The sequence below is a fragment of the Anolis carolinensis genome, chromosome 2, assembly GCF_035594765.1.
Source record: "Anolis carolinensis isolate JA03-04 chromosome 2, rAnoCar3.1.pri, whole genome shotgun sequence".
NCBI classification, from domain to species: domain Eukaryota; kingdom Metazoa; phylum Chordata; class Lepidosauria; order Squamata; family Dactyloidae; genus Anolis; species Anolis carolinensis.
In genome coordinates, this window is record NC_085842.1 from 31,660,669 (window position 1) to 31,682,920 (window position 22,252).

A 22,252-nucleotide genomic window follows, 5' to 3' on the forward strand; every position below is an offset into this window, starting at 1 on the left:
ACCTCCTAACATCCTCACTTCACAAAAGCTGAGGGTTAGTTTACCATACCTGCCATTATTACCATATTGATTTAAACAGACCCAGTCATAAACGCACACCAGACAAAACCGTAATTTTATTGGCTAATTTTTTAAAACTTTATTACTCCTAACCAACAACAAAGAAATCAGAGCTTAGACTTTTTTTTTATTCCTCTATATGTCAGTTTTGAGAAGGGGAGGAGAGAGTACTAAACAATGACAACAAAAAAGATGCTTGCATGCTTTGGATGAAAACAAAAAGAGGAAAGAAAATTGGGTAAGGAGGGAAATTAATGGGAGCACATTGTGGCAAATAAAGAATACCCCCCTCAAAAAAAGATTTAAAGTAAATAAGGGGCAGAATAGCAAAAAGGAGCTGGCTGGGAGGTATAGGCCAACATAAGAAAAAAGAGGTCAGCATACAGTAACAGAAACAAGGGACCTAATTCAAGACAGCCTCCACAATGATCCATTTCCTTTCAGTGTCCAGAGGGCCTGGGGAGCTTAACAGTATCGTGCCAGACTGGCACAGTATATTTTGCAGGATCACCAATGCCAATGTGTCTCTTTGCCATTGCCTGGAATTCCTTGGCATGCATCTCTGCATTTTTTGCAGCCTTTCCTCTGAGGTAGGTGATGGAAAGCAATATTTGAGGGAGGCACGGCCATCAGGTGAAACGACTTCCCTCGACAAACAGTAAGGGGAAATGCCACTCCTCTTCAAAGTCTCACACAGCTGGGTCAAGTTCCTTTTTTCTTTTAGATCACATGGACCTTATGGCCCTAAAGGCTGAAGGGTCTGGAAGTTGACATCCCCACAAAAATAAACTACTCATTAGATTGTGGAAGTCCACTACTCATTAGTGGACTTCCACTAGGACCCATGGTTTCAGGGGCCTGGATATCTATTACAGCCCAACTGAACATAAGGACGAATTTCTAGGACTATCTTTCCCTCACTCCACACACACACACACATAAATCCAGTTATTCTCCCCAAAAGCTGACGGAGTGATCTACAGTTCTCAGTCTCAATACCTAATTCACTCACCTTCGCAAAAATCCCACTGTTGGCTGTCCTGGATTTTCAGCAAAGCCTCTTTCGCTTCTCCCCCACAGATTTCTGTATTCACCCACAAGCTCAACTGAGTTGTTTACTGCATCCTGGGGTTAGCCCTGCATCACAGCATGGCGGTTTCTTTTTTCCCATCCCAAGGGGACAACATATTGCTCTCTTTTTGTTGCATTTCCAAATTTATTTTTCATTACAGATGAAACCCAAGCAATACCTTCATTTTGAGTGTTGATTTACCCCCAGACCATCAAATATGTGACTTTTTTCCCTACGTCCTTCCCTCCACCCTTTTCCTTTTTTTTTACAAAACACAAGCCTTATTCCAGGGTAAGAAAAGGCCAATTTGTCTGGACTACCAGAAATGCAATCTAATTATTTAAAAATCTGAAAGAGGGGAGGAAATTCACACAGCTCCCCGAACTGAGTTCGATCGTAGTTCTGAATTCAAATTCAGGAACATTTCCCCATTTACCCAAGCTGAATTCCCCTTTAGCCTTTTATGGGGTTCGTTCCCCCATATGTGGCATTTGTCCTTTGGCATCTTCTTCCCTTCTCCAGCTATCCTTTGCTTTCCCAAACCCAGTCATACATCTTTTCATCCTCGTGACCAAAACACTAAGATTTCTTTTAAGATTTAAGAGCACCCGAAACAAGCCCTCACAATTAGTGGCATCTAACCTCCATCATTCTTCTCCCAGTTTGCAAAGTGAAAGGCAATAAAAAATCTCCATCAAATCTTTTTTAGTCCATGGTACAAAAAAAAAAATCTTCAGGACATTTCTGTCATTGGAAGTATTTTCCTTGTAACTCCCATTGTACGCAGGAAAAAAGAGCAGCTGGAATTCCACTATTGGTCAAAAATCAACTAGGGCTTCATTATTCATAAAACAATAATAGGAAGCCCCACAATTTATCTAGCTAATGCCGTTCATCTAGCTAATGCTTTCATTTTACATGAAGACAATCTCTGGGTATTCGGGTACAAACGTATCACACAATGCTCTCTTAAGCATTACTGGCTAGCCTCACTGAATCAGTCCATAAAGCTTTTTCTCCACATTCAAGGGACTGACTGAAGTTTCATTTTTCTACCTCCATGTGGATTCACAAGTCTCACAGTCCACCTGTCAGGCATTTAATGTCTGGAGGTCAATCCGTGGCGCTTGTTAAAGCTTTTGATATCCAGAGTTCAAAATTATAAAGGGGGAATGAGAAGGGAGTTGGTCTATCTCAGGCAAGATTTTTGATCTGCAATATAGGGATGAACATCCACTAAAGCTTCTTTCGTTTCTCCCAAACTGGGGTATAGTTCTATGTACAGTGTCAAACAAATTGCTACTCAGACATCCATGCGGATTCTATACCAGGGTCAGTTCCCCAAGGGACATGGTTGCTTTTTAAAAAAAAAAAAAACTCAAAAGGTCTTCTATCCCCCAGAAAGGAAAAACAGGAAATAAAAAGAAAGAAAAAAAAGGCTGATGTCAGCCGCACCTCTCCATCAAGGCATTTTCAATGAGCTCCGCATTGGTTAACTGCGTATTTTTGTTTCTGAAATATCCCTCGACCGCTTGCAAGTTAATCTGGTGTTGCCGCAAGAGCGGGACCAAACACAGGAGTCTCCCCATAATCAGACCATACAGAAGAAGGGGTTTTTCTTGAAGGGAGGGGTTCTAGACTGTCTGGTCAAGGGGGATCCAGGTGCTCTCCATGCACCTGCTTTTGGACCTAGCGCCAAAGTTCTTTAAGTGCACTCTTTCCCATGGCTCCTCTGATGCTTGAGGAGATTGGCCCGGCGGGTGAAGCCTTTGCCGCAGTTGGAACAGCGGTAGGGCTTGGTCCCAAAATGGGTCCGCTGGTGGATGATGACTTCCAGGGTGGTGCCAAAGCTGCGGCCGCACTCGTTGCACTTGTAGGGCCTCTTGCCCAGGTGGCTGCGCTGATGCTTGAAGAGCTGGGAAGTCTGGCTAAAGTGCTCGGGGCAGTCGGGGCATTTGTAGGGCTTCTCTCCCGTGTGGATCCTCAGGTGCCTCTCCAGGTGGGAGCTCCAGGCAAAGCTCTTGCCACAGTACTGGCACTTGTGGTTCTTCTCCATGGCGTGGCCCCGCTGGTGGGCCAGGAACGCCGAGCTGTCCCCAAAGCGCTTGTCGCAGTCCCCGCATTTGTAGGGCCGCGTGTGTGAGTGGGTCTTGTTGTGCTGGAGGAGGTGGACCTTCTGGGCAAACTTCTCCCCACAGGTGGGGCAGGGGAAAGGGCGCTCTCCAGTATGGACCCGGCGATGGCGCTCCAAGTGGGAGGCCCACACAAACCCTTTACCACACTCCTCGCAGAGGTGGGTGCGCTCCCGGCGGTGGCCCCGCTGGTGCCGCATCAGCGTCTGCCGGCTCCGGAAGACCTTCCCACAGTCCTCGCAGCCCAGGTGTGTTTTCTTGTGCTCCTCCAGCTCCGAGATCAGAGCAAAGCTTCGCCAGCAGGCCGGGCAATTGTAAGGCCGCTCGCCCATGTGGTTCCGCCGATGTTTGGCCAGGTGGGCACTTTGGCTGTAGGTCTCGCCGCACTCAGGGCACTTGAAGGGCCGCTCGCCGGTATGGACTCTCCGGTGCCTCTCCAGGTGGGAAGCCCAAATGAAACACTTGCCACAATCGGTGCACTTGTGGCGCTTGATGGCTGTGTGGCCCTTCTGGTGGTTCTCCAAGGCGGTGCTCTGAGCGAAGCGCTTTCCACACTCAGCGCACTTGAAGGGCTTCTCAATCAGCTGGGAGCAGCGATGCTGGAGGAGATGGAAGTTTTGGCTATAGGCCTCGCCGCAGTTGAGGCATTTGAAGGGCTTCTCTCCAGTGTGCATCCGCCGGTGCCGCTCTAGGTGCGAGCTCCAAATGAAGCTCTTCCCACAATCCGTGCACTGGAAAGGTTTCTCCCGGGCGGCATTGGCCTCGCTCCGCTGGCGGCCCCGGCTGGTGGTGTGCAGGACCCTCGTACAATCCGAGCAGCGGCTCTCCAGGCTTTTCTTTAGAGCATGGCCACGCTGGGTGGCCTTGTCCTTTTTCAGCACCGGGACGATCTTCTGTGGCTGAGGAGTGACCCGGCGAGGCAAGGCCTTCACCCGCCTGGGGGTGCTTTGAGATGTACCTGGGCGCAGCTCCTCGGGGCCTTCATCCTCCTCCTCTTCATCGTCGTCATCATCATCCTCTTCGTCATTGTTATTGCTGTTCAATAATTTATCAGCTGCTAAAAGAAGAAAAGAAAGACAAATATGATCAAGATGGACAAACTAGAATGTATCCAGAGGTTTGGAAGCCAAGCCCAATGAAGAGCATCTTAGGGAGCTGGGTGTGTTTAGCCTGAAGAAGAGAAGGCTGAGGGGACATGATAGCCAAGTTTAAATATTTGAAAGGAAGTCACATTGAAGAGGGGGCAATCATGTTATCGACTACTCCAGGGATTAGGACATGGAGCAATAGATTCAAATGACAGGAGAAGAGATTGGACCTGAATATTAGCAAGAATTGACAGTATGACCTCAGTAATGGAATATACTGCCTCAAAGTATGGTGGAGTCTTGAGCCCCTTCTACACTGCCATATAATCCAGATTATCAAATCAAGTAAACCACATTATCTGCTTTGAAGTAGATTATTCTACACTGCCATAAAATACAGTTCAAAGTAGATAATCTGGATTTTATATGGCAGTGTTGAAGGGGCCTCTATTTCTGGAAATTTTTAATCAGAGGCTGGATGGCCATGCCCCAGGAGTGCTTTGATTGTATTTCACTGCATGGCAGAATGGGGTTAGACTGCAGAGCCCTTGCAAGTCTCTTGTAAATACAGTACAGGCAATCCCTGAGTTACAAACACCCGACTTACAAACAACTCATAGTTAAGAATAGGGGCGAGACAACAGGAAGTGAGAGAAATCTACTCCTCGGAGGGAACTTCTGAAAGAGTTATTATGGGGAAAAGGTGTCTCCATTGAAGCTTTCTCACCAATCCTTGTTTCCCTTCAGGTGAGGGAAATGATGGAAATAAAATTTTCAAATCCAGTTATCTCAAAAACAGAAAGTGAGGTGAAATCTTCTGAACAGTGGCACAGACATCAAAGCAAACACCACAGAGATATTAACCCTTCCCTTTGCTATCCAAAGCTAAAAATTATATGTTTTTGGCTGGAGTTACACTTTAAAAATGTACCTGTTCCAACTTATTTCATTCCATTTATTTTGTACAATATGACCCCCGTATCCACAGGAGCAGTTCAATAAAATACAGTATATATTCTCTAGAAATATTTTAGGTGCTCCAATGTGACTCACTTCAATAGAGTTCGCTATTGTTTGTAATTTTGTATTGTATATCTATTCAAAGCCTGAGAAGACCTGATTGGTTAAGAAGTCATATTATACAGTGGGCCCCTGGTATACTGGATCCTCGTGGATACCAAAATTCATGGATGCTCAAGTCCCGTTATATATAACGGTGCATTAAAATGGTATCCATGTATAAAATGGTTTGCTTTTTGGAAATTTTATGGGGGAGAATATATTTCAAGTTGTGCATGGTTGAATCCATAAATATAGAATCCGTAGGTATGGTGTGGTGCAGATGCACCCCCAATCATCTACCATTTCCTTTTCTATTGTGACCATTGGTATCCAAGGTGTTCTCTTATAGCCTTCTGTTCTCTATAAATAGATTCATTATGGCTGTAAGAACAATATAAATTATGAACTTAAAACTAAGACATCAGGGGAGAGTCATAAATTAATTTCCTATGTCAAACAAAAAGATAGATGGGGCAACCAAATCTCTTTCAGTAGGAGGCCTATGGAATATAAGTACTTTAGCAATTAATAGCAAGTGGGGAGGGGAGCAGGGAATGAAAGAGGTCAATGTGATGAGAGGAATAATAAGGAGATGACTTACTTATGGCTAATGCCCATTCACTGGGAGGAGAGGCTGATGTTTGCAGCTCCACTTCATCTGAACCCATCCAAACCCTCCCTGCGTGCTTGGCCTGAGCTAAAAACAATGACCCCCAAACTGAGATCAAAATCCCTAACACTCCATTTCACCTTGGCCGTAGGAGTGCCCCTACACTGTAGAATTAATGCAGTTTGACACCACTTTAATTGCCATTGCTCAAAGCTATGGAATCCTGGGAGCTGTAGTTTTCCAAAGACTTTAGCAGTCTCTGCCAAAGTGTCCTTGTGCTTCATCAAACTGGAACTCCCAGGATTTCCATAGCATTGAGACATGATACATTAAGTGGAGTCAAACTGCATTAATTCTACAGTATAGATGCATACATGCAGATTTATTTATTTTTTCTTGTCAGGAGCGATTTGAGAAACTGCAAGTCACTTCTGGTGTGAGAGAATTGGCTGTCTGCAAAGACGTTGCCCAGGGGATGTCCAGATGTTTTGACCATCCTGTGGGAGTCTTCTCTCATATCCCCGCATGGGAAGTTGGAGCTGACAGACGGGAGCTCACCCCGCTCCCCGGATTCGAATTGCTAACCTTTTGGTTAGCAGTCCTGCCAGCACAAGGGTTTAAGCCATACATACAGATACAGACCAGGCACATAAAAGCAGACAAAAAGCCCTGGATACTAATGGTCACAAAAAAGAGGGAAGGGCAGCTAACTTAGAATTAATGCTATGGAATCCTGGGAGTTGTCATGTTACAAGGGTTTTTTTTTTGTCTTTTTGGCTAAAAAGGGTTGGTGAATGATCCAACTACAACTCTCAGGAGTCCATGTCATTCAGCCATGGCAGTTAAAGGGGTGTTGAACTGCATTAAATATGCAGTGTACTTGAACCCTGAGACCAAGCCCTCAAGTGAGGTTCCTAGAGGGCAGACAGAAGAGTGAGAGAAATAAGATTAAGGAAAACCTTTGGGATGGAGAAAAGAAAAACAGTTAAGGCAAGTGCAAAGGCTGGGCGATTGGTGAGGAAAAACAGTAGATACGGGATAAAGAAGGCTCAAAGGGAGCTTAATCAAGAGAGATTATTTCTACCCTACTTTTCTCTCTGGATCAAGACCCAAAACAGCCCTTATTGAGAGGGAAGGAAGCACAGCTTTGGCTGTGCTTCCATTTGCACAGAAAAGGCAACTCTCCTTCCAAACACTATACTCCTCTCAGTGTTCTTTTAACATTACAAGCTATACAAAATATATAAAAATGTCTTTTTGTATGGTAATTAAAATGATCAAAGTATTATAGAAAATGCTTCCGTTAAAATAATTTTATATTTATGCATTTCAGTTCTCTGTAATATGTTTCAAAAATTTATTTGCTACTTTTTCATATAATTATTATTATTATTATTTTAACAGTTTCTCAGTGACAAACCTTCTATATTAATAGAAATGATAGTTAAAAGTGTTCTTGATAAAGACCGTTGGTGTTTGTCCATTTGTGGAGGAAAGAAACATACCTCCAAGTGACTGTTTGTGCTAGAAGGGCTCCAGGCTGTGGCGCAAGCGGGAGAGCAGGCCAGCTGCAATTAACTGCAATGAATCACTTTGACCAGGAGGTCATGAGTTCAAGGCTGCTCGGAGCCTATGTTTGTTTGTCTTTGTTCTATGTTGAAAGGCATTGAATGTTTGCCTATATGTGTAATGTGATCCGCCCTGAGTCCCCTTCGGGGTGAGAAGGGCGGAATATAAATGCTGTAAATAAATAAATAAGTCCCAGGCCCTCTGTGAGCATAGCTAATGTATAGAATGGAATGTATGGGAAAACAGCTACCTTTTAAAACACAGTTCATAAAAACCAAACACAGCTTTCCCTTTTACCTTTCTGCCACAAAGAAATATTACTAACCAATTGGGCTGGTGAGCATAAGGAAGAGAGTCTCTGGCTCATTTTCCCCTTCCTCCATCCAAGTAGACTCCTCCATCCAAGTAGGCTACCTCCTCGCTTCTGCCTTCCTTCTCGCAAGGAGACAGGGAAGGAGGGAGGTCTTGGGCCATTTATGAGATGGAAATGATGGGTGGGGTTTTGAAAGAACACCCCCCCCCCCAGACCACAGAAAAGACAAAGCTGGAGAATTTCTGTTTTTCCAAAGCTCCCAATGAACACACAAAAAAACAAAACAAAACCCACCTGAAAAGCAACCTTTTCTCAGCCTTGGAGGTTGAGAAAAGCTTCCCATCTGGAAAAGATAATGAAACTTAGGATGTATCTACACTTCAGAAATGATGCAATTTGACCCCACTTTAACTGCCATGGATAGTTAAAGGGGCTGCGATAGTGCAGTGGGTTAAATCGCTGAGCTGAGGAAATCTGTTGACCGGAGGGTTGGCAGTTCAAAGCCGCAAGTTGGGGTGAGCTCCCACTGTTAGCCCTAGCTTCTGCCAACCTAGCAGTTCGAAAGCATGCAGTACAAGTAAATCAATGAATTGTTGTTTTTACATTGTTTTTAGGCATTGAATTTTTGCCTATTTACTGTAAGCCGCTTTGAGTCTCCTCAGAGAGAAAGGGGGGGTAAAAGTGATGTAAATAAATAAATAAATAGGTACCGCCTCTGCAGGAAGGTTTTGCCATGCAGATATAATGGCAAAACATGATTGGAGATATCTACGGACAACAGCACCTTCCCATGACAGGAGTTGAGCATCGCCTTCAGATGCCAGAGATGAAAGGGGAAGGCTTTTCCTTTTGTCTGTGTATTGTATGTTGTTGTTGTTCACTGTGTAAAAGGTACTGAATCTGTATACTGTAACCCACTCTGAGTCCCTCCAGGGAAATAAAGCAGAATATAAATAAAGTGTATTATTATTATTATTATTATTATTATCAACACAACGACGTTGTATGGCACAGCAAACAAGATAGATATGCTGGATTTCGTTTCGCAAAACCACAAGTCGAACACTTCCCAAGTGTCTAGGACTGTGTGATGTATTTTCTGATGATGTGTGCAGATCCCAGTAGGGTGGCCTTTTGCAGTTGGCAGATTGTGATTTTGTCAATGTCTATTGTTTCCAAATGCCGGCTGAGATCTTTTGGCACAGCACCCAGTGTGCCCATCACCACCGGGACCACCTGTACTGGTTTCTGCCAGAGTCTTTGAAGTTCAATCTTGAGGTCCTGATAGCGGCTGAGTTTTTCCTGTTGTTTTTCATCTATGCAACTGTCACCTGGGATGGCAACATCAATGATCCAAACCTTGTTCTTTTCCACAACTGTGATGTCTGGTGTGTTGTGTTCCAGAACTTTGTCAGTCTGGATTCGGAAGTCCCACAGTATCTTTGCATGTTCATTTTCCAATACTTTTGCAGGTTTGTGATCCCACCAGTTCTTTGCTGCTGGGAGGTGGTACTTGAGGCATAAGTTCCAATGAATCATTTGGGCCACATAGTTGTGCCTCTGTTTGTAGTCTGTCTGTGCGATTTTCTTACAGCAGCTGAGGATATGATCAATGGGTTCGTCGGTTTCCTTGCACAGTCTGCATTTTGGGTCATCAGCTGATTTTTCAATCTTGGCCTTAATTGCATTTGTTCTGATGGCTTGCTCCTGGGCTGCAAGGATCAGGCCTTCTGTCTCCTTCTTCAGGGTCCCATTCGTGAGCCAGAGCCAGGTCTTCTCCTTATCAGCTTTTCCTTCAATTTTGTCAAGGAACTTTCCATGCAGTGTTTTGTTGTGCCAGCTGTCAGCTCTAGATTATTATTATTATTATTATTATTATTATTATTATTATTATTATTATTATTATTATTAAATACTATGGAAACATGGGATTTGTAGCTTGGTGAGGTGCCACCCCTCTTTGGCAGAGAAAGCCAAGGACCTAGTAAAAATACAACGCCCATAGCATTGAACTACAGCAGTTAGGGTACATCTATACTATAGAATTAATGCAGTTTGACACCATTTTAATCTCCATGGCTGAATGCTATGGCATTATAAGGAGCCACAAGCTACAGACCTTGTAAAATAGAACTCCCATGATTCCATAAAACTGAGCCATAAGACTTAAAGTGGTGTCACACTGCATTAACTCTACAGTGTAGATGCACCCTCAATGTGGTGTCAAACTGCATTAACTCTACTGTGTGTTAGCTGCCTTATCAAACTTTACTCATATTTCCAGATCTTAGAGGCTGAATTTTAGGGGTTAAACCTTCAGAATTCCCAATCAATATGGGAATTATAGTTTGTTTGTTTTTTAAAGTAACCCTTTCATGCTTTAGAAACGGCCTTCTGAAGCTGGCTGACAGATTATGTGGAATTTATAATTTCAAAATGCAACTTTTTCAAGTTCTGAGTTGTAGTTGCTGTGTGCCATTAATGAATGTCTGACTTGTGGTATTTTTTAAGGTTGGGAGCATGTGATTTGTCCATGATGGCTGAGCATGAATCCTGTTCTCCAAAGTCCTAGGCAACTAACCATGCTGCTCTCTAAGTTCAGAGCAAGACTTAAGATATAACTTACAGCCTGAAAGTATGTAAGAAGACGGTCCGGAAATTACAGTTGGTACAACAGTCGGCAGCCAGGTTACTAACTGGAGCTGCTTATAGGGAGCGGTCAACACCCCTGTTCAAGCAGCTCCACTGACTGCCGATAATATTCCGGGCCCAATTCAAGGTGCAGGTTATTACCTATAAAGCTCTAAACGGTTCAGGACCTGCCTATCTTCGTGACCGCATCATCCCCTATGAACCTACGCGCTCTCTGAGATCTTCCGGGGAGGCCCTCCTCTCACTTCCGCCTTCCTCACAGATACGTCTGGTGGGGACGAGAGAGAGGGCCTTCTCGGCTGTGGCCCCTAGGCTCTGGAACCCCCTCCCCAGGGAGATTAGGTTGGCACCCTCCCTATCATCCTTTAAGAAACAATTGAAAACCTGGATGTTCGGGCTGGCCTTTGGAGAGACAGCCATTGGATGACCAGCCTCATTATAATTCTATCCTGAATGTTATTAGGCTCCTTTCATCGGGGTATTTTAATCTAATGATTTTATCTTATATTGCTGCTATAGTCCCCCCCCCCCCCCCCACCTTTGAAGTTGACGGATTTGCATTGGTAGTTGTTTGATATTATTACTATTATATAAACCTTTGTTTTAACTTCTGTTTTATCATCTTCTTGTGTTTTAAACTGTGTATATTGTTTAATGTATTTGTTTTTTAAACTTTGTATATTGTTTAATGCTGTTACTTTTGTAACGTTGTGAGCCGCCCCGAGTCCCCACGGGGAGATGGTGGCGGGGTATAAATAAAGTTTTATTATTATTATTATTATTATTATTATTATTATTATTATTATTATTATTATTATTATTGCTGTTTGGGGCTACAATGCACAGAATCCCCTAGATCATGCTGGGACTTTAGTTCCCCAAATTAACTTTTGATACATACACAGATATCATTTCTCCTGGAAATCTGAGATACTGAATGGCACAATTCTTTTCTTTAAAAAACCTCAAGAGATTACACTATGTAACACGATTTTTGTTCCTGGGTTATACGTGTCATTTCCTAATTGGTTCTTTGTTTTATGGGGCATCTTGCAGCACGTTTTGCTATAGTTTTTCTCATCCAGACTCAACCAATTCAACTTAGCTTGTGGGAGCCACAAAATGAAATTTTTGGAGTATAACAAAGTAAACAATTAAACAGTAAATAACACTTACAACCAGAAACAGATTTTTTTTTCAATTTTTGTTACATGGTATAATCAAGCCAAAAAGCAACAATTTAAGTTTAATGAGGAGCCACTGTTGTAGAAACTGACTACATTGGCTCCAGGTGGGTAAGTAGTTATGCTAATACAGTAAGGCTCTTCCTGGAAAGACTTGAAGAGAATAAAATGTGCCTTCCCCTTTATGTAGCCAGAGAGCAGGTCTTCCTCTATAGATATAACACAAACAAGTTCTTATTAAAATACATATGTTACTGAACAGAATGAGAACCTTCTCTAAGGTAAGACAATATTTCTTGCACTACAACAGTTCAATGAATTTGCATCCAATAGTTCTAAAAGCGGGGTCCTAAATCGAGCATGAGCTGTACAGATTGTTTAAGAGGTTACTTTTGAACCTAGCTTTTGATGTACTCACAAAGGCTTGACTCTTTAACCACAGTCTTAACTTCAAATGTTCTGTCCTATTTTGCAGACAAAAAAGTGTATCCCTTTAAAGTTATAGAGCAGAATCTTACATTAATGAAGAGGAAAGGGATGTTTGAAAAATCTACTGCTCTTAAAAAGTGGCTTTTGTTTTTCTCTGATCACTTCCTCCAAAACCTATTGAGTATTGGTAGCACTTTGAAAATTAACTTGTTTTAGATGGAATAAACGATGTGAATGCCAACACACTTCATCACATGTATCTTGATAACCTCAGGGCCCTCCCACATAGCCATAATCCAGAATATCAAGGCAAAAAATCCCACAGTATCTGCTTTGAACTGGGTTATCTGAGTCCACATTGCCATATATTTCAGTTCAGAAGTATTCTCTTCTGACGTTTCCTCTGAGGATGCCTGCCATAGATATGGGCGAAATGGCAGGAGAGAATACTTCTGGAACATGCCCATACAACCCGGAAAACACACAACAAACCTGTGTGGAAGTGGCCTAGAAAGAGCTTAACAGAACTGGGGAATAGTTAGCCCTCCAGATGTTGTTGGAAGTCCAGTCCAGGTGTTACAATACCCGTTTACATTTGGGAAGGAGAGCAAAGGGGATATCCACTCCCTTCAAAGACACAGGAGAAGCAATGTAAGAAACCTTCTCTATTTTTGCAACGTGATCCAACTCTAAAGACCTTTCCACACAGCCATATAACCCACAATATCAAGGCAGATAATCCACAATACCTGCTTTGAACTGGATTATCTGAGCCCACACTGCCATATAATCCAGTTCAATATGAATTTTATACAGCTGTGTGGAAGGGGCCCAAGCCCCCAAATATCCATACAATAACTTGGGAGAAAAGGCTGTGTATTATTTAAGATACAGTGGGGCCTCCAGCTTTGCAGGTTTAGGGAGTGCAGGACTCCCACAAATTAAAAAGCTATTTTTTACCTGAGAGAACACCTCTCTAGGAATCTCTAGGAATTCCAAGGTGACTCACTTTCTGGTAGAAGTAGACCCTAGAGTCATGCAAGGGCCCAGAGATTTAATGTGTTTTAATGTGCCTTATGACTTATGGGGACCCTATCATGGTGTTTTCTTGGCAGGATTTGTGCAGAGGGGGGTTGTCTTTACCTTCCTCCAAAAGTGAAAGTATGTGACTGTCCCAAGATCACTCACTGTTGCGCCCTTGCCTCCCAAAGTCCTAGTCCAACACTCAAGTCAGCATGCCATGTTCAGTTTCCCATCATTCCTACCTCAAACACCTCTTCTCTTGACATCCCCAAGAAGCAGGTTAGGCTGAGAGAAAGTTAACTGGGCCAAGATCACCCACTGAGTTTCACAACTGAGAGGGGATTTGAACTTGGGACTTCCCAATCCTACTCTAGCACTCTTAATATCAGGTAGGCAACCTGAGGCTCTGGATATTGTTGGATTACGACTGCGATCCATCTCTCACCATTGGCCAAGAATCTTGGAATCGTAGAGTTGAAAGAAACCCCAAGGACCATTTAGTCCAACCCCCTCCAAAGAAGGAGCCTCCACCACACTCCGAGGCAGTGAGTTCCATTGTTGAACAGGTCTTACAGTCAGGAGGTTCTTCCTAATGTTTTGAGTGGAATCTTCTTTCCTGTAATCTGATCCCATTGCTCCATGCCCTAGTCTCCGGAGCAAAAAACTAGTTATTGGCTACAACTCACCCAAGACTGCATAGCACTACGACCCATTGGCTCTCATGTAGGGTAACAGGAAAAAAAGTAAAGGGGCTATAAGAGTTTCTTGGAGTTCTTTTTCTAAGAGACTCTCGCTAAACTGAAAAGGGAAAAAGAAACTGGAAGACCTTGCCATTTGCTACTTGCAGATATTATTGATGAAAGGAGGGAAAAGAGAGATCAGGGAAACAGAAAATTAATGAAGTGTGATCCTTACCGAGAGACATCAATGTCTCATAGCTCTCCTGCATGACATCTCGATACAAAGCCCTCTGACGTGGGTCCAGGTACACCCAGGGCTCCATGGCGGAAAATGTCTCCTCAGAAGTTCACTAGTCTCTGCCAAGAAAAAAATATCAAATCTTTTCAGTGTTGTACTCCTCACTGGTGGTTGCCAGCAAGGCCAGATACCTTTCATTATACTCTTATCATCCTTTGCCAGTGCAAAATTATAGTCCAATATCACCCAGAAAGACAGATGGAAATGATTGTCTGATGTATTTTCAATTATATTTGAGTGTGTGACTTCAAACGTGCTTGTTAACTTATAGTGACCTCATGAATTTCATAAGATTTTCTTAGGAAAGACATACTTAAGAGATGGTTTTGCAGTTCCTTCCCTTAGAATATATATATATATATATATATATATATATATATATATATATATATAGAGAGAGAGAGAGAGAGAGAGAGAGAGAGAGAGAGAGAATATAATAATATAATATAGCCAGCATTTGTCTCCCATTCAAGTACTAACCAGGAGTGAGTCTGCCTAGCCTCCAAGATCTGATAGGATCTGAAACCATAAATACCATACATAGGTAAAGGTAAAAGTTTCCCTTTGACATTAAGTCTAGTTGTGTCCAACTCTGGGGATTGGTGCTCATCTCCATTTCTAGCTGGGGCTAACAACGGGAGCTCACTCTGCACGGCGGATTCGAACCGCCAACCTTCCAGTCAGCAAGTTCTGCAGCTCTGCGGTTTAATCTGCTGCATCACCGGGGGCTTTGGCATTTGTCTCCCATCCAAGTACTAACCAGGGGTGGGTCTGCTTAGCCTCCAAGATCTGATGGGATCTGAAACCATAAATACTATATATACAGGAGTCATAAATGCTATACAATACCCTTTCCCTCTAAACATGCCCCAAAAGTCATGCCAGCAGTGGATGATGGAAACTGTATTCCTGTATACAGTGTTCCCTCACTTATAGCGGCAGTTATGTTCCAGGACCACCCGCGAAAAGTGAAAATCTGCAAAGTAGGGACGCTATATTCATGTGGTTCACAAGTAGCATCTCTGTCCCCTCCTTGCCTCTCAAGCATGCGGCTGCGAGCTCCTGTCGCTGCCACTGCCTTGTAAAGCGAAAACAAAGCTGCTTCAGCCTCCTTTTCCCTCCCTTCCTTAGGCTTCTCCTTAGGAAGGAAGTAGAAAGAAGGATTTATAAGGGATTTATTATATTATTTTAGTGTTTATTAAAAACCCGCGAAACAGTGAGGGAGCGAAAAGTGAACAGCGAAGTAGCAAGTGAACACTGTATATTGAGGGGACCAGAATGGATAGATTATTCTATAGCGAAAGGCAGTGAATAAGGAGCCAGTCTCTTAAATTATTTTATTCTAAGTGGCAATATTCTTTGTGGAAGAAAAATATTCTCAGCTTTTTTAAAAAAATGGAAAACGACTTTCTAGTCCTTGTGGCAGTAATCTAAACTTGTACATATATGATATCCAAAAAAAGTATAGTTCCCCAAATTAAAGCAAAAATGCCACCTCCTAGAATAGGCAGAAAGTAGTTCTGTTCTACAAAAACACAAATTCTATATCAAGATACACTTCTGGTCTACTTTTAATGCAGTTGGTTAATGTACCCAATTTGTTCCAATAGCTTGTAATTACAGTTGGACATGTCTCACACTATAAATAGGCAAAGGAAACAGGTTGCCTCTCTCTTTTGATACTATCAGAAAATTACAAGCCCAGCAGGAGATGAAGAGACAAGTGAAGAACCTGATTACAGGCCTTTCAAATGGATTTAGGACACAGTTTTGTAACCTCTGCAGGGATGGTAGAATTTAAATATATTACCAGCCCTTTGGTGATTCATTTCACCTTAGAAAGAAGTGCCCTAGGTGTACATAGCACTGTGTGTTCTGCCTGGCCCAAATAAGTAACAAAATAGTGAAAAACATTTTCACAATAGCCAGACATATGACAAACATACAAAGATAACCTTTTAATGGCACCTAATACTTGAATATGCAGCACAGTTTCTTTTCTTACAACAGCAGCCAAAGCTCTTGTTGGGAGCATGAGAGTCTGAAATGTGGAGACATCCCTCCACCCTTATTGAATTGACAATATTGAAAATTGTGGGGAAAATATCAATTTTATTATCAATTATCATATCAGACATGGCTTTATGCGCAAGCATTTAATGAGTAAGCAAATACTGACACGGTCTGAATTAAGGCCTATGTACAAGGTTCTTGGAAGAATGGAATTAAGTAATTTATATGTTTTTAATGCTTTTTAATGTTTGTATAATGAATTTTTACTGATTACTGTTAATGGTTTAAAATGTGTTGTTAATTTTATTGATTGTTTGGCAGGTGTTGTAAGCCGCCTTGAGTCCCCTCGGGTGAGAAAGGCGGGGTAAAAATGTTGTAAATAAATAAATACGTACAATATACATTTTAAAAATCAAACTTGAGCAAATTTTGGTTTGCTAACATAAATGCATCATATATGGTTCAATTCACATATGAAGTAACACTAAACATTTTTACTTGGAAATAGGACAAAATTTGAGGAAGCTTTGATAAGCGGGTTTAGTTATTTATTTACCGCATGTATACCCCGCCCTTCTCACCCTGTAGGGGACTCAGAGCGGCTTACATATATAGGCAGGCAACAATTCAATGTCAAAAACGTACATCCAATAAAATAAACATACATTAAAAACAACCACTAAAACAAACCAACATTAAAAACAAGAATTTAAAATCACATAATCCAATACCATAGTCCGAGGTTGTTCAAGTTGCCATTGCACTATACGAAATTGACATATTGCACTGATAAATTGTTGCTGAAAGTTTGGTCCAACAATCATGTTTTTAGCTTTTTCCTGAAGGTGAGGAGGGAGGGCGCTGATCTGATTTGGGTGCAACTGGTGCACAAGTTTTAATTGTGCGAAAGCTCCCCTGGCCACCACTGAAATCTGGGATTCCAGGCTCAGCAATGAATCCAGGAGAACTCCCAAGCTGCAAACCTGTGTCTTCAGGGGGAGTGTAACCCTGTCCAGCACAGGCTGTAACCCTATATCCTGTTCGGCCTTGCAACTGATCAGAAGTACCTCTGTCTTGTCTGGATTCAATTTCAGTTGGTTCGCCCTCATCCAGACCGATTGGATGGGAGCTGCAAAATGCTACTTGCTGCTGGAGCAGAAATGGAATTTAGATTTTTGATCAGATATACACAAAAATTGCCCTTCTCTGATTTTTTGTATCTTGGCTTATCCCTCTAAAAAAAGAGTTTTTGCAACTCCCTTCCCTAAAGCTGTAATGTTTAAGTTGAAGACAACCAGCACTGTTTGCTAAGTCGGTCCCTTCCTATAGCTGAAGTCTGGTGGGCTATGGGATCCTGGAAGTAGTTTATTGCAAGGTCTTTAGCCTTCTCAGCCAAACACTGTTGGTGCCACACCAAACTACAACACCCAAACATTGCATTAATTCCGCAGTGTAGATGCATTCATTCTCTAGGTAGCATCAGTATCTGCGTTTACCCAAGAGCAGGCAAACACTCACTTACCAGAACACTACCCCGGAATAGCAACCTCAAACAATACAACAATTTCACTGATGGCTGCATACTAGGCATCTGAATGAATCAGATGAAGGTGGAAAGGAAAACTGCAGCAGGATTAAGGGATGGAAACAGCAGGCATGCTGCCCTATTCACATCAATAGGGTCAACAATCTATATGCCACTTGCAAAAGGCAGAGAATGGAAAACATTACTGTTTGTTAAATTGCATTTTTAACAATAGAACACACTAACCATTTTTAGTAGACCGACAAGAAATTAATCAGGCATTGCGTATTATTTCTCTCAAAATATGATTTTTACCATTTATCTGAAGCACTTGCTTCACAAAATTAACAGCATGAGATAATTTATTATTCATCTATAAGCATCTCTAGGTAAAGGTAAAGATTTTCCCCTGACATTAAGTCCAATCATGTCTGACTCTGGACGTTGGTGCTCATCTCCATTTCTAAGCCAAAGAGCCGGCGTTGTCCGTAGACACCTCCAAGGTCATGTGGCTGGCATGACTGCATGGAGCGACGTTACCTTCCCGCCGGAATGGTACCTATTGATCTACTCACATTGGCATGTTTTCGAACTGCTAGGTTGGCAGAAGCTGGAGCTAACAGCGGCCGCTCACGGGTATTGAAAAGGAGCTTAGTTCTGGCCAGTCACTTCTATCTTAGTTCCCTTGGCAGGAGAAAGGTAGGATATAAAGTGAATAAATGAATTCAGTTTGAGCATCCCTTCTCCAAAATACTCCAAAATCATTCACCTGGGTGGCTGAGAAAATAACACTTTAGCTTTTGATGGTTCAATGTACGCAAACATTGTTTCATACACAAAATAATTACAATTAAAAATAATAGAATATAACAGAATAACTTTGTCATTGTACAAGCAATCACATCATATATGTAGAATTACAAAATACCTATCCTTCCACATTCTCATTACTATTGCACATCCCCTAACGTCACATTAGTGTGAGTTTGCCTTCAGGCTATGTGCATAAGGGTATCTATGAAATGTAAATTACTGTTGTGTTTAGAATTGGGCTTCATCTCCTAGATACTTCATTAGGTACATATATGCAAATGCAGGTACAGTAGAGTCTCACTTATCGAAGCTAAACGGGCCGGCAGAAGCTTGGATAAGCGAATATCTTGGATAATAAGGAAAGATTAAGGAAAAGCCTATTAAACATCAAATTAGGTTATGATTTTACAAATTAAGCACCAAAACTTCATGTTATACAACACGTTTGACAGAAAAAGTAGTTCAATACACAGTAATGTTATGTTGCAATTACTGTATTTATGAATTTAGCACCAAAGTATCACGATATATTGAAAATATTGACTACAAAAATGGCTTGGATTATCCAGAGGCTTGGATAAGTGAGACTCTACTGTATTCCAAAACCCCGAACACTTCTTGTCCCAAGCAGTTCAGATAAGGGGCACACACAACCTGAATCTTGTACAGGAGATGTGCTGCTGCTCAGTCGCATAGTCGTTTCCGACTCTTTGTAACATCATGGACCAGTCCACGCCAGAGCTCCCTGTCGGCCGTCGCCGCCCCCAGTTCCTTCAAGATCAAGCCAATAACTTCAAGGACACCGTCCATCCATCTCACCCTTGGTCAGCCTCTCTTCCTTTTTCCTTCCATTTTCCAAGCTTTCCTGACTTCTCATGATGTGGCCAAAATACTTCAACTTTGCCTCTAATATCCTTCCCTCCAGTGAGCAGCCGGGCATTATTTCCTGGAGGATGGACTGGTTGGATCTTCTTGTGGTCCAAGGCACTCTCAGGATTTTCCTCCAGCACCAGAGTTCAAAAGCATCTATCTTCCTTCGCTCAGCCTTCCTTATGGTCCAGCTCTCGCAACCATAGGTTACTACGGGGAATACCATTGCTTTCAGTATGCGGACCTTCATTGCTAGTGTGATGTCTCTGCTCTTCACTATTTTATCGAGGTTGGCCATTGCTCTCCTTCCAATAGACATTAAAAGAGGGCATCCTACTAGCCATATATTTTAGCCTGTTACCTACTTGATGGCCACTTTTCTGTCTAGAGTTGATGGGAGTCACCGACCAAAATAGCTGAAAGGTATTATGTTGGGGAAGATTATCTCGGCCTAATCAATCTCACAAAGGCAATATATACAAAGAAAAAACACATACAATGGCTGAATATGTATTTGTGTGTTGATGTACAAGTATTGATGTTTTTAAACTTTGTATGCTGCTTTGAGTGCTACCCATGGGATAAAAGTGGGATAGAAATGAATAAATAACAGTAATAATAATAATAGTTCTTTATTTTTTATACTCATATTTCAATGCATTTGTATTGTTTAAATTTGTACTGTGTCACATTTGTTGTTAGCTGCCTCGTGTCCTATAACAGGAGAAAGGCAGGAGAAAAAGTAAATAAGTAAATAAATAAATTTCTAGTAGTAACTGACTATGGAGGTGCACTGGAGAATCTAGAGATTCCTACAGATAACCTTTTTAATCAAATCTGTAATCACTTTTCCTAAAATCTAACCCACAAATGCAGACGCTGGCTGAGCTGGGTAGTTTTAGCTCGGAGAAAAGAAGGCTAAGAGAGGACATGACAGCCATGTTTAAATCTTTGAAAGATGTCACATTGAGGAGGGGGCAAACTTCTTTTCAGGATCTCTGGAGCAATGGATTCAAATTTCAGGAAGAGATTCCCCTAAACATTAGGAAGAACTTCCTGACCATAAGAGCGGTTCAACACTAGAATATGCTTCCAGAGTCTGGTAGAGTCTCTTCTGGAGGTTTGTAAGCAGAGGACGGATGACCATATCTTGGGGATGCTTTGATTATATATACCTGCATGACAGAATGGGGTTGGACTGGAATCTCTTCCAATTCGAGGATTCTATGATTTACTCTCAACAAGAATATCTCTCACCATAATGGTTGCCTCGTGTACATTGTTTCTTCTGATCCGGCTTTTATACTCTACTCTGCTATGGGGCAATTTTATTGCACCATGTTTTAAAATGTGGCTTTATCTATTGCTTCTGTTTCAAATATACCACTCCCACAAAATTTCTAAGGTTGTTCTGCTAGATCTGAAAGGGAGTAAGGTTTCTAACAAAAAGGTAAATGATATAACAGAACAGTTAAATGGTGAAGAAGCAGGATTCCTCCACCCTATTCCCCAACTGTGCTGCTCTCAATACCTGTTTATTTGCAGAGTGGAGGCATTTATTTGGATTGGCCATGCCATGGCCTTACACAATTTCCTCCTGGTTGGCAAGCAAGAAGCACAAAGTGTGAACTGTCACTGTTTTAGCAGCTCCAACTAAAGGAGTTAAGTTCCCAGATTTGGGTTAAAAAGAGAGAGAGAGATAGAAGGTCAAAAAAGGCAAAGCCAACTTCAAATATCTGTACTCAAAGTTTCAAACCTTCCCAAAACCTTCAGATTATTCCCCTTCTCCAGAACCAGTTCATTTTGGCAAAATTGAGGCTGAAAGTCCACAATGTGCCACTATCAAGGAAAAAGAAAAGGCACTAAAGCAAATTCAAGATGAACAGGATTAATGTCATTCAGATCAAAAATAGATATGGTGTTTATTTATTTATTTATTTATTACAAGCATTTATATCCCACCCTTCTCACCCCCAAGATTAAGCTGCTGTGGTGCCCAGGCTCCTTTGACAAAAATGTTACTGAAAGGAAAAGTAAATTAAGTCACAATAAGTATCACAAAGCTCTGCTGGTTTTGAGGAAATAATCTATCAATTACCTTTCTGGTATAATGGAGTAACTGGACGCTGGTCATCCAAATCCACTGCCTCAAATTTAAATTGACAACAATTTGTTTAATACTGAATTCTGCTTTTATAATAATATGACCTGATTTGAAAAACTACAACCTTACATAGGAGTATCCCTTATCTGAAATGTGTGGGTCCAGAAATGTTTTGGATTGTTCTCAAAGTTTGGAATACTTGTGTCTGCATATACAGTAGAGTCTCGCTTATCCAACATAAATGGGCCAGCAGAACATTGGATAAGCAAAAATGTTGGATAATGAGGGATGAAGGAAAAGCCTATTAAACGTCAAATTATGTTATGATTTTACAAAACATCATGTTTTACAACAAATCGACAGAAAATGCAGTTCAATACACAGTAATGTTATGTAGTAATTATTGTATTTACGAATTTAGCACCAAGATATCACAATGTACTGAAAACATTGACTACAAAAACACTGACTACTAAAAGGCAGACTGCATTGGATAATACAGAATGTTGGATAAGTGAGACTCTACTGTACATATATAATGAGGTGTGTTGGAGATGGGACCCAGGTCTAAACACACAATTCATTTATGCTTCATATATATGCTTTACGCGCAGCCTGAAAGTATCTTTATATACAATATTTTAATAATTTCGTGCATGAAACAATCTGTGTCCATTAGGCTCCTTCCACACCACTGAATAAAATCCCACATTATCTGCTTTGAACTGGAATATATGGCAGTGTGGACTCAAATA

General features: G+C 41.7%; 1 protein-coding gene across 8 annotated transcripts in view; it reads right to left on the reverse strand.

Annotated features, from left to right (window-relative positions):
- Nucleotides 1-98: 98 nt before the first annotated feature.
- Nucleotides 99-22,252, reverse strand: part of LOC103277988 (zinc finger protein CKR1) — a 28,377-nt gene continuing 6,223 nt past the window's right edge. For 3 of the 8 annotated variants that reach the window (XM_062973715.1, XM_008105482.2, XM_008105483.3), the window contains exons 2-3: nt 14,110-14,231; nt 99-4,321 (exon numbers count right to left, since the gene is read on the reverse strand). In XM_062973715.1, coding sequence (XP_062829785.1) covers nt 2,838-4,321; nt 14,110-14,197 — 1,572 coding nt within the window. In that variant the 5' untranslated portion in view covers nt 14,198-14,231 and the 3' untranslated portion in view covers nt 99-2,837. Of the gene's footprint in view, nt 4,322-7,918; nt 8,110-8,200; nt 8,856-14,109; nt 14,232-22,252 lie in introns of those variants that run through there. The other 5 variants (XM_008105484.2, XM_062973717.1, XM_062973716.1 and 2 more) reach the window with 5 other exon arrangements.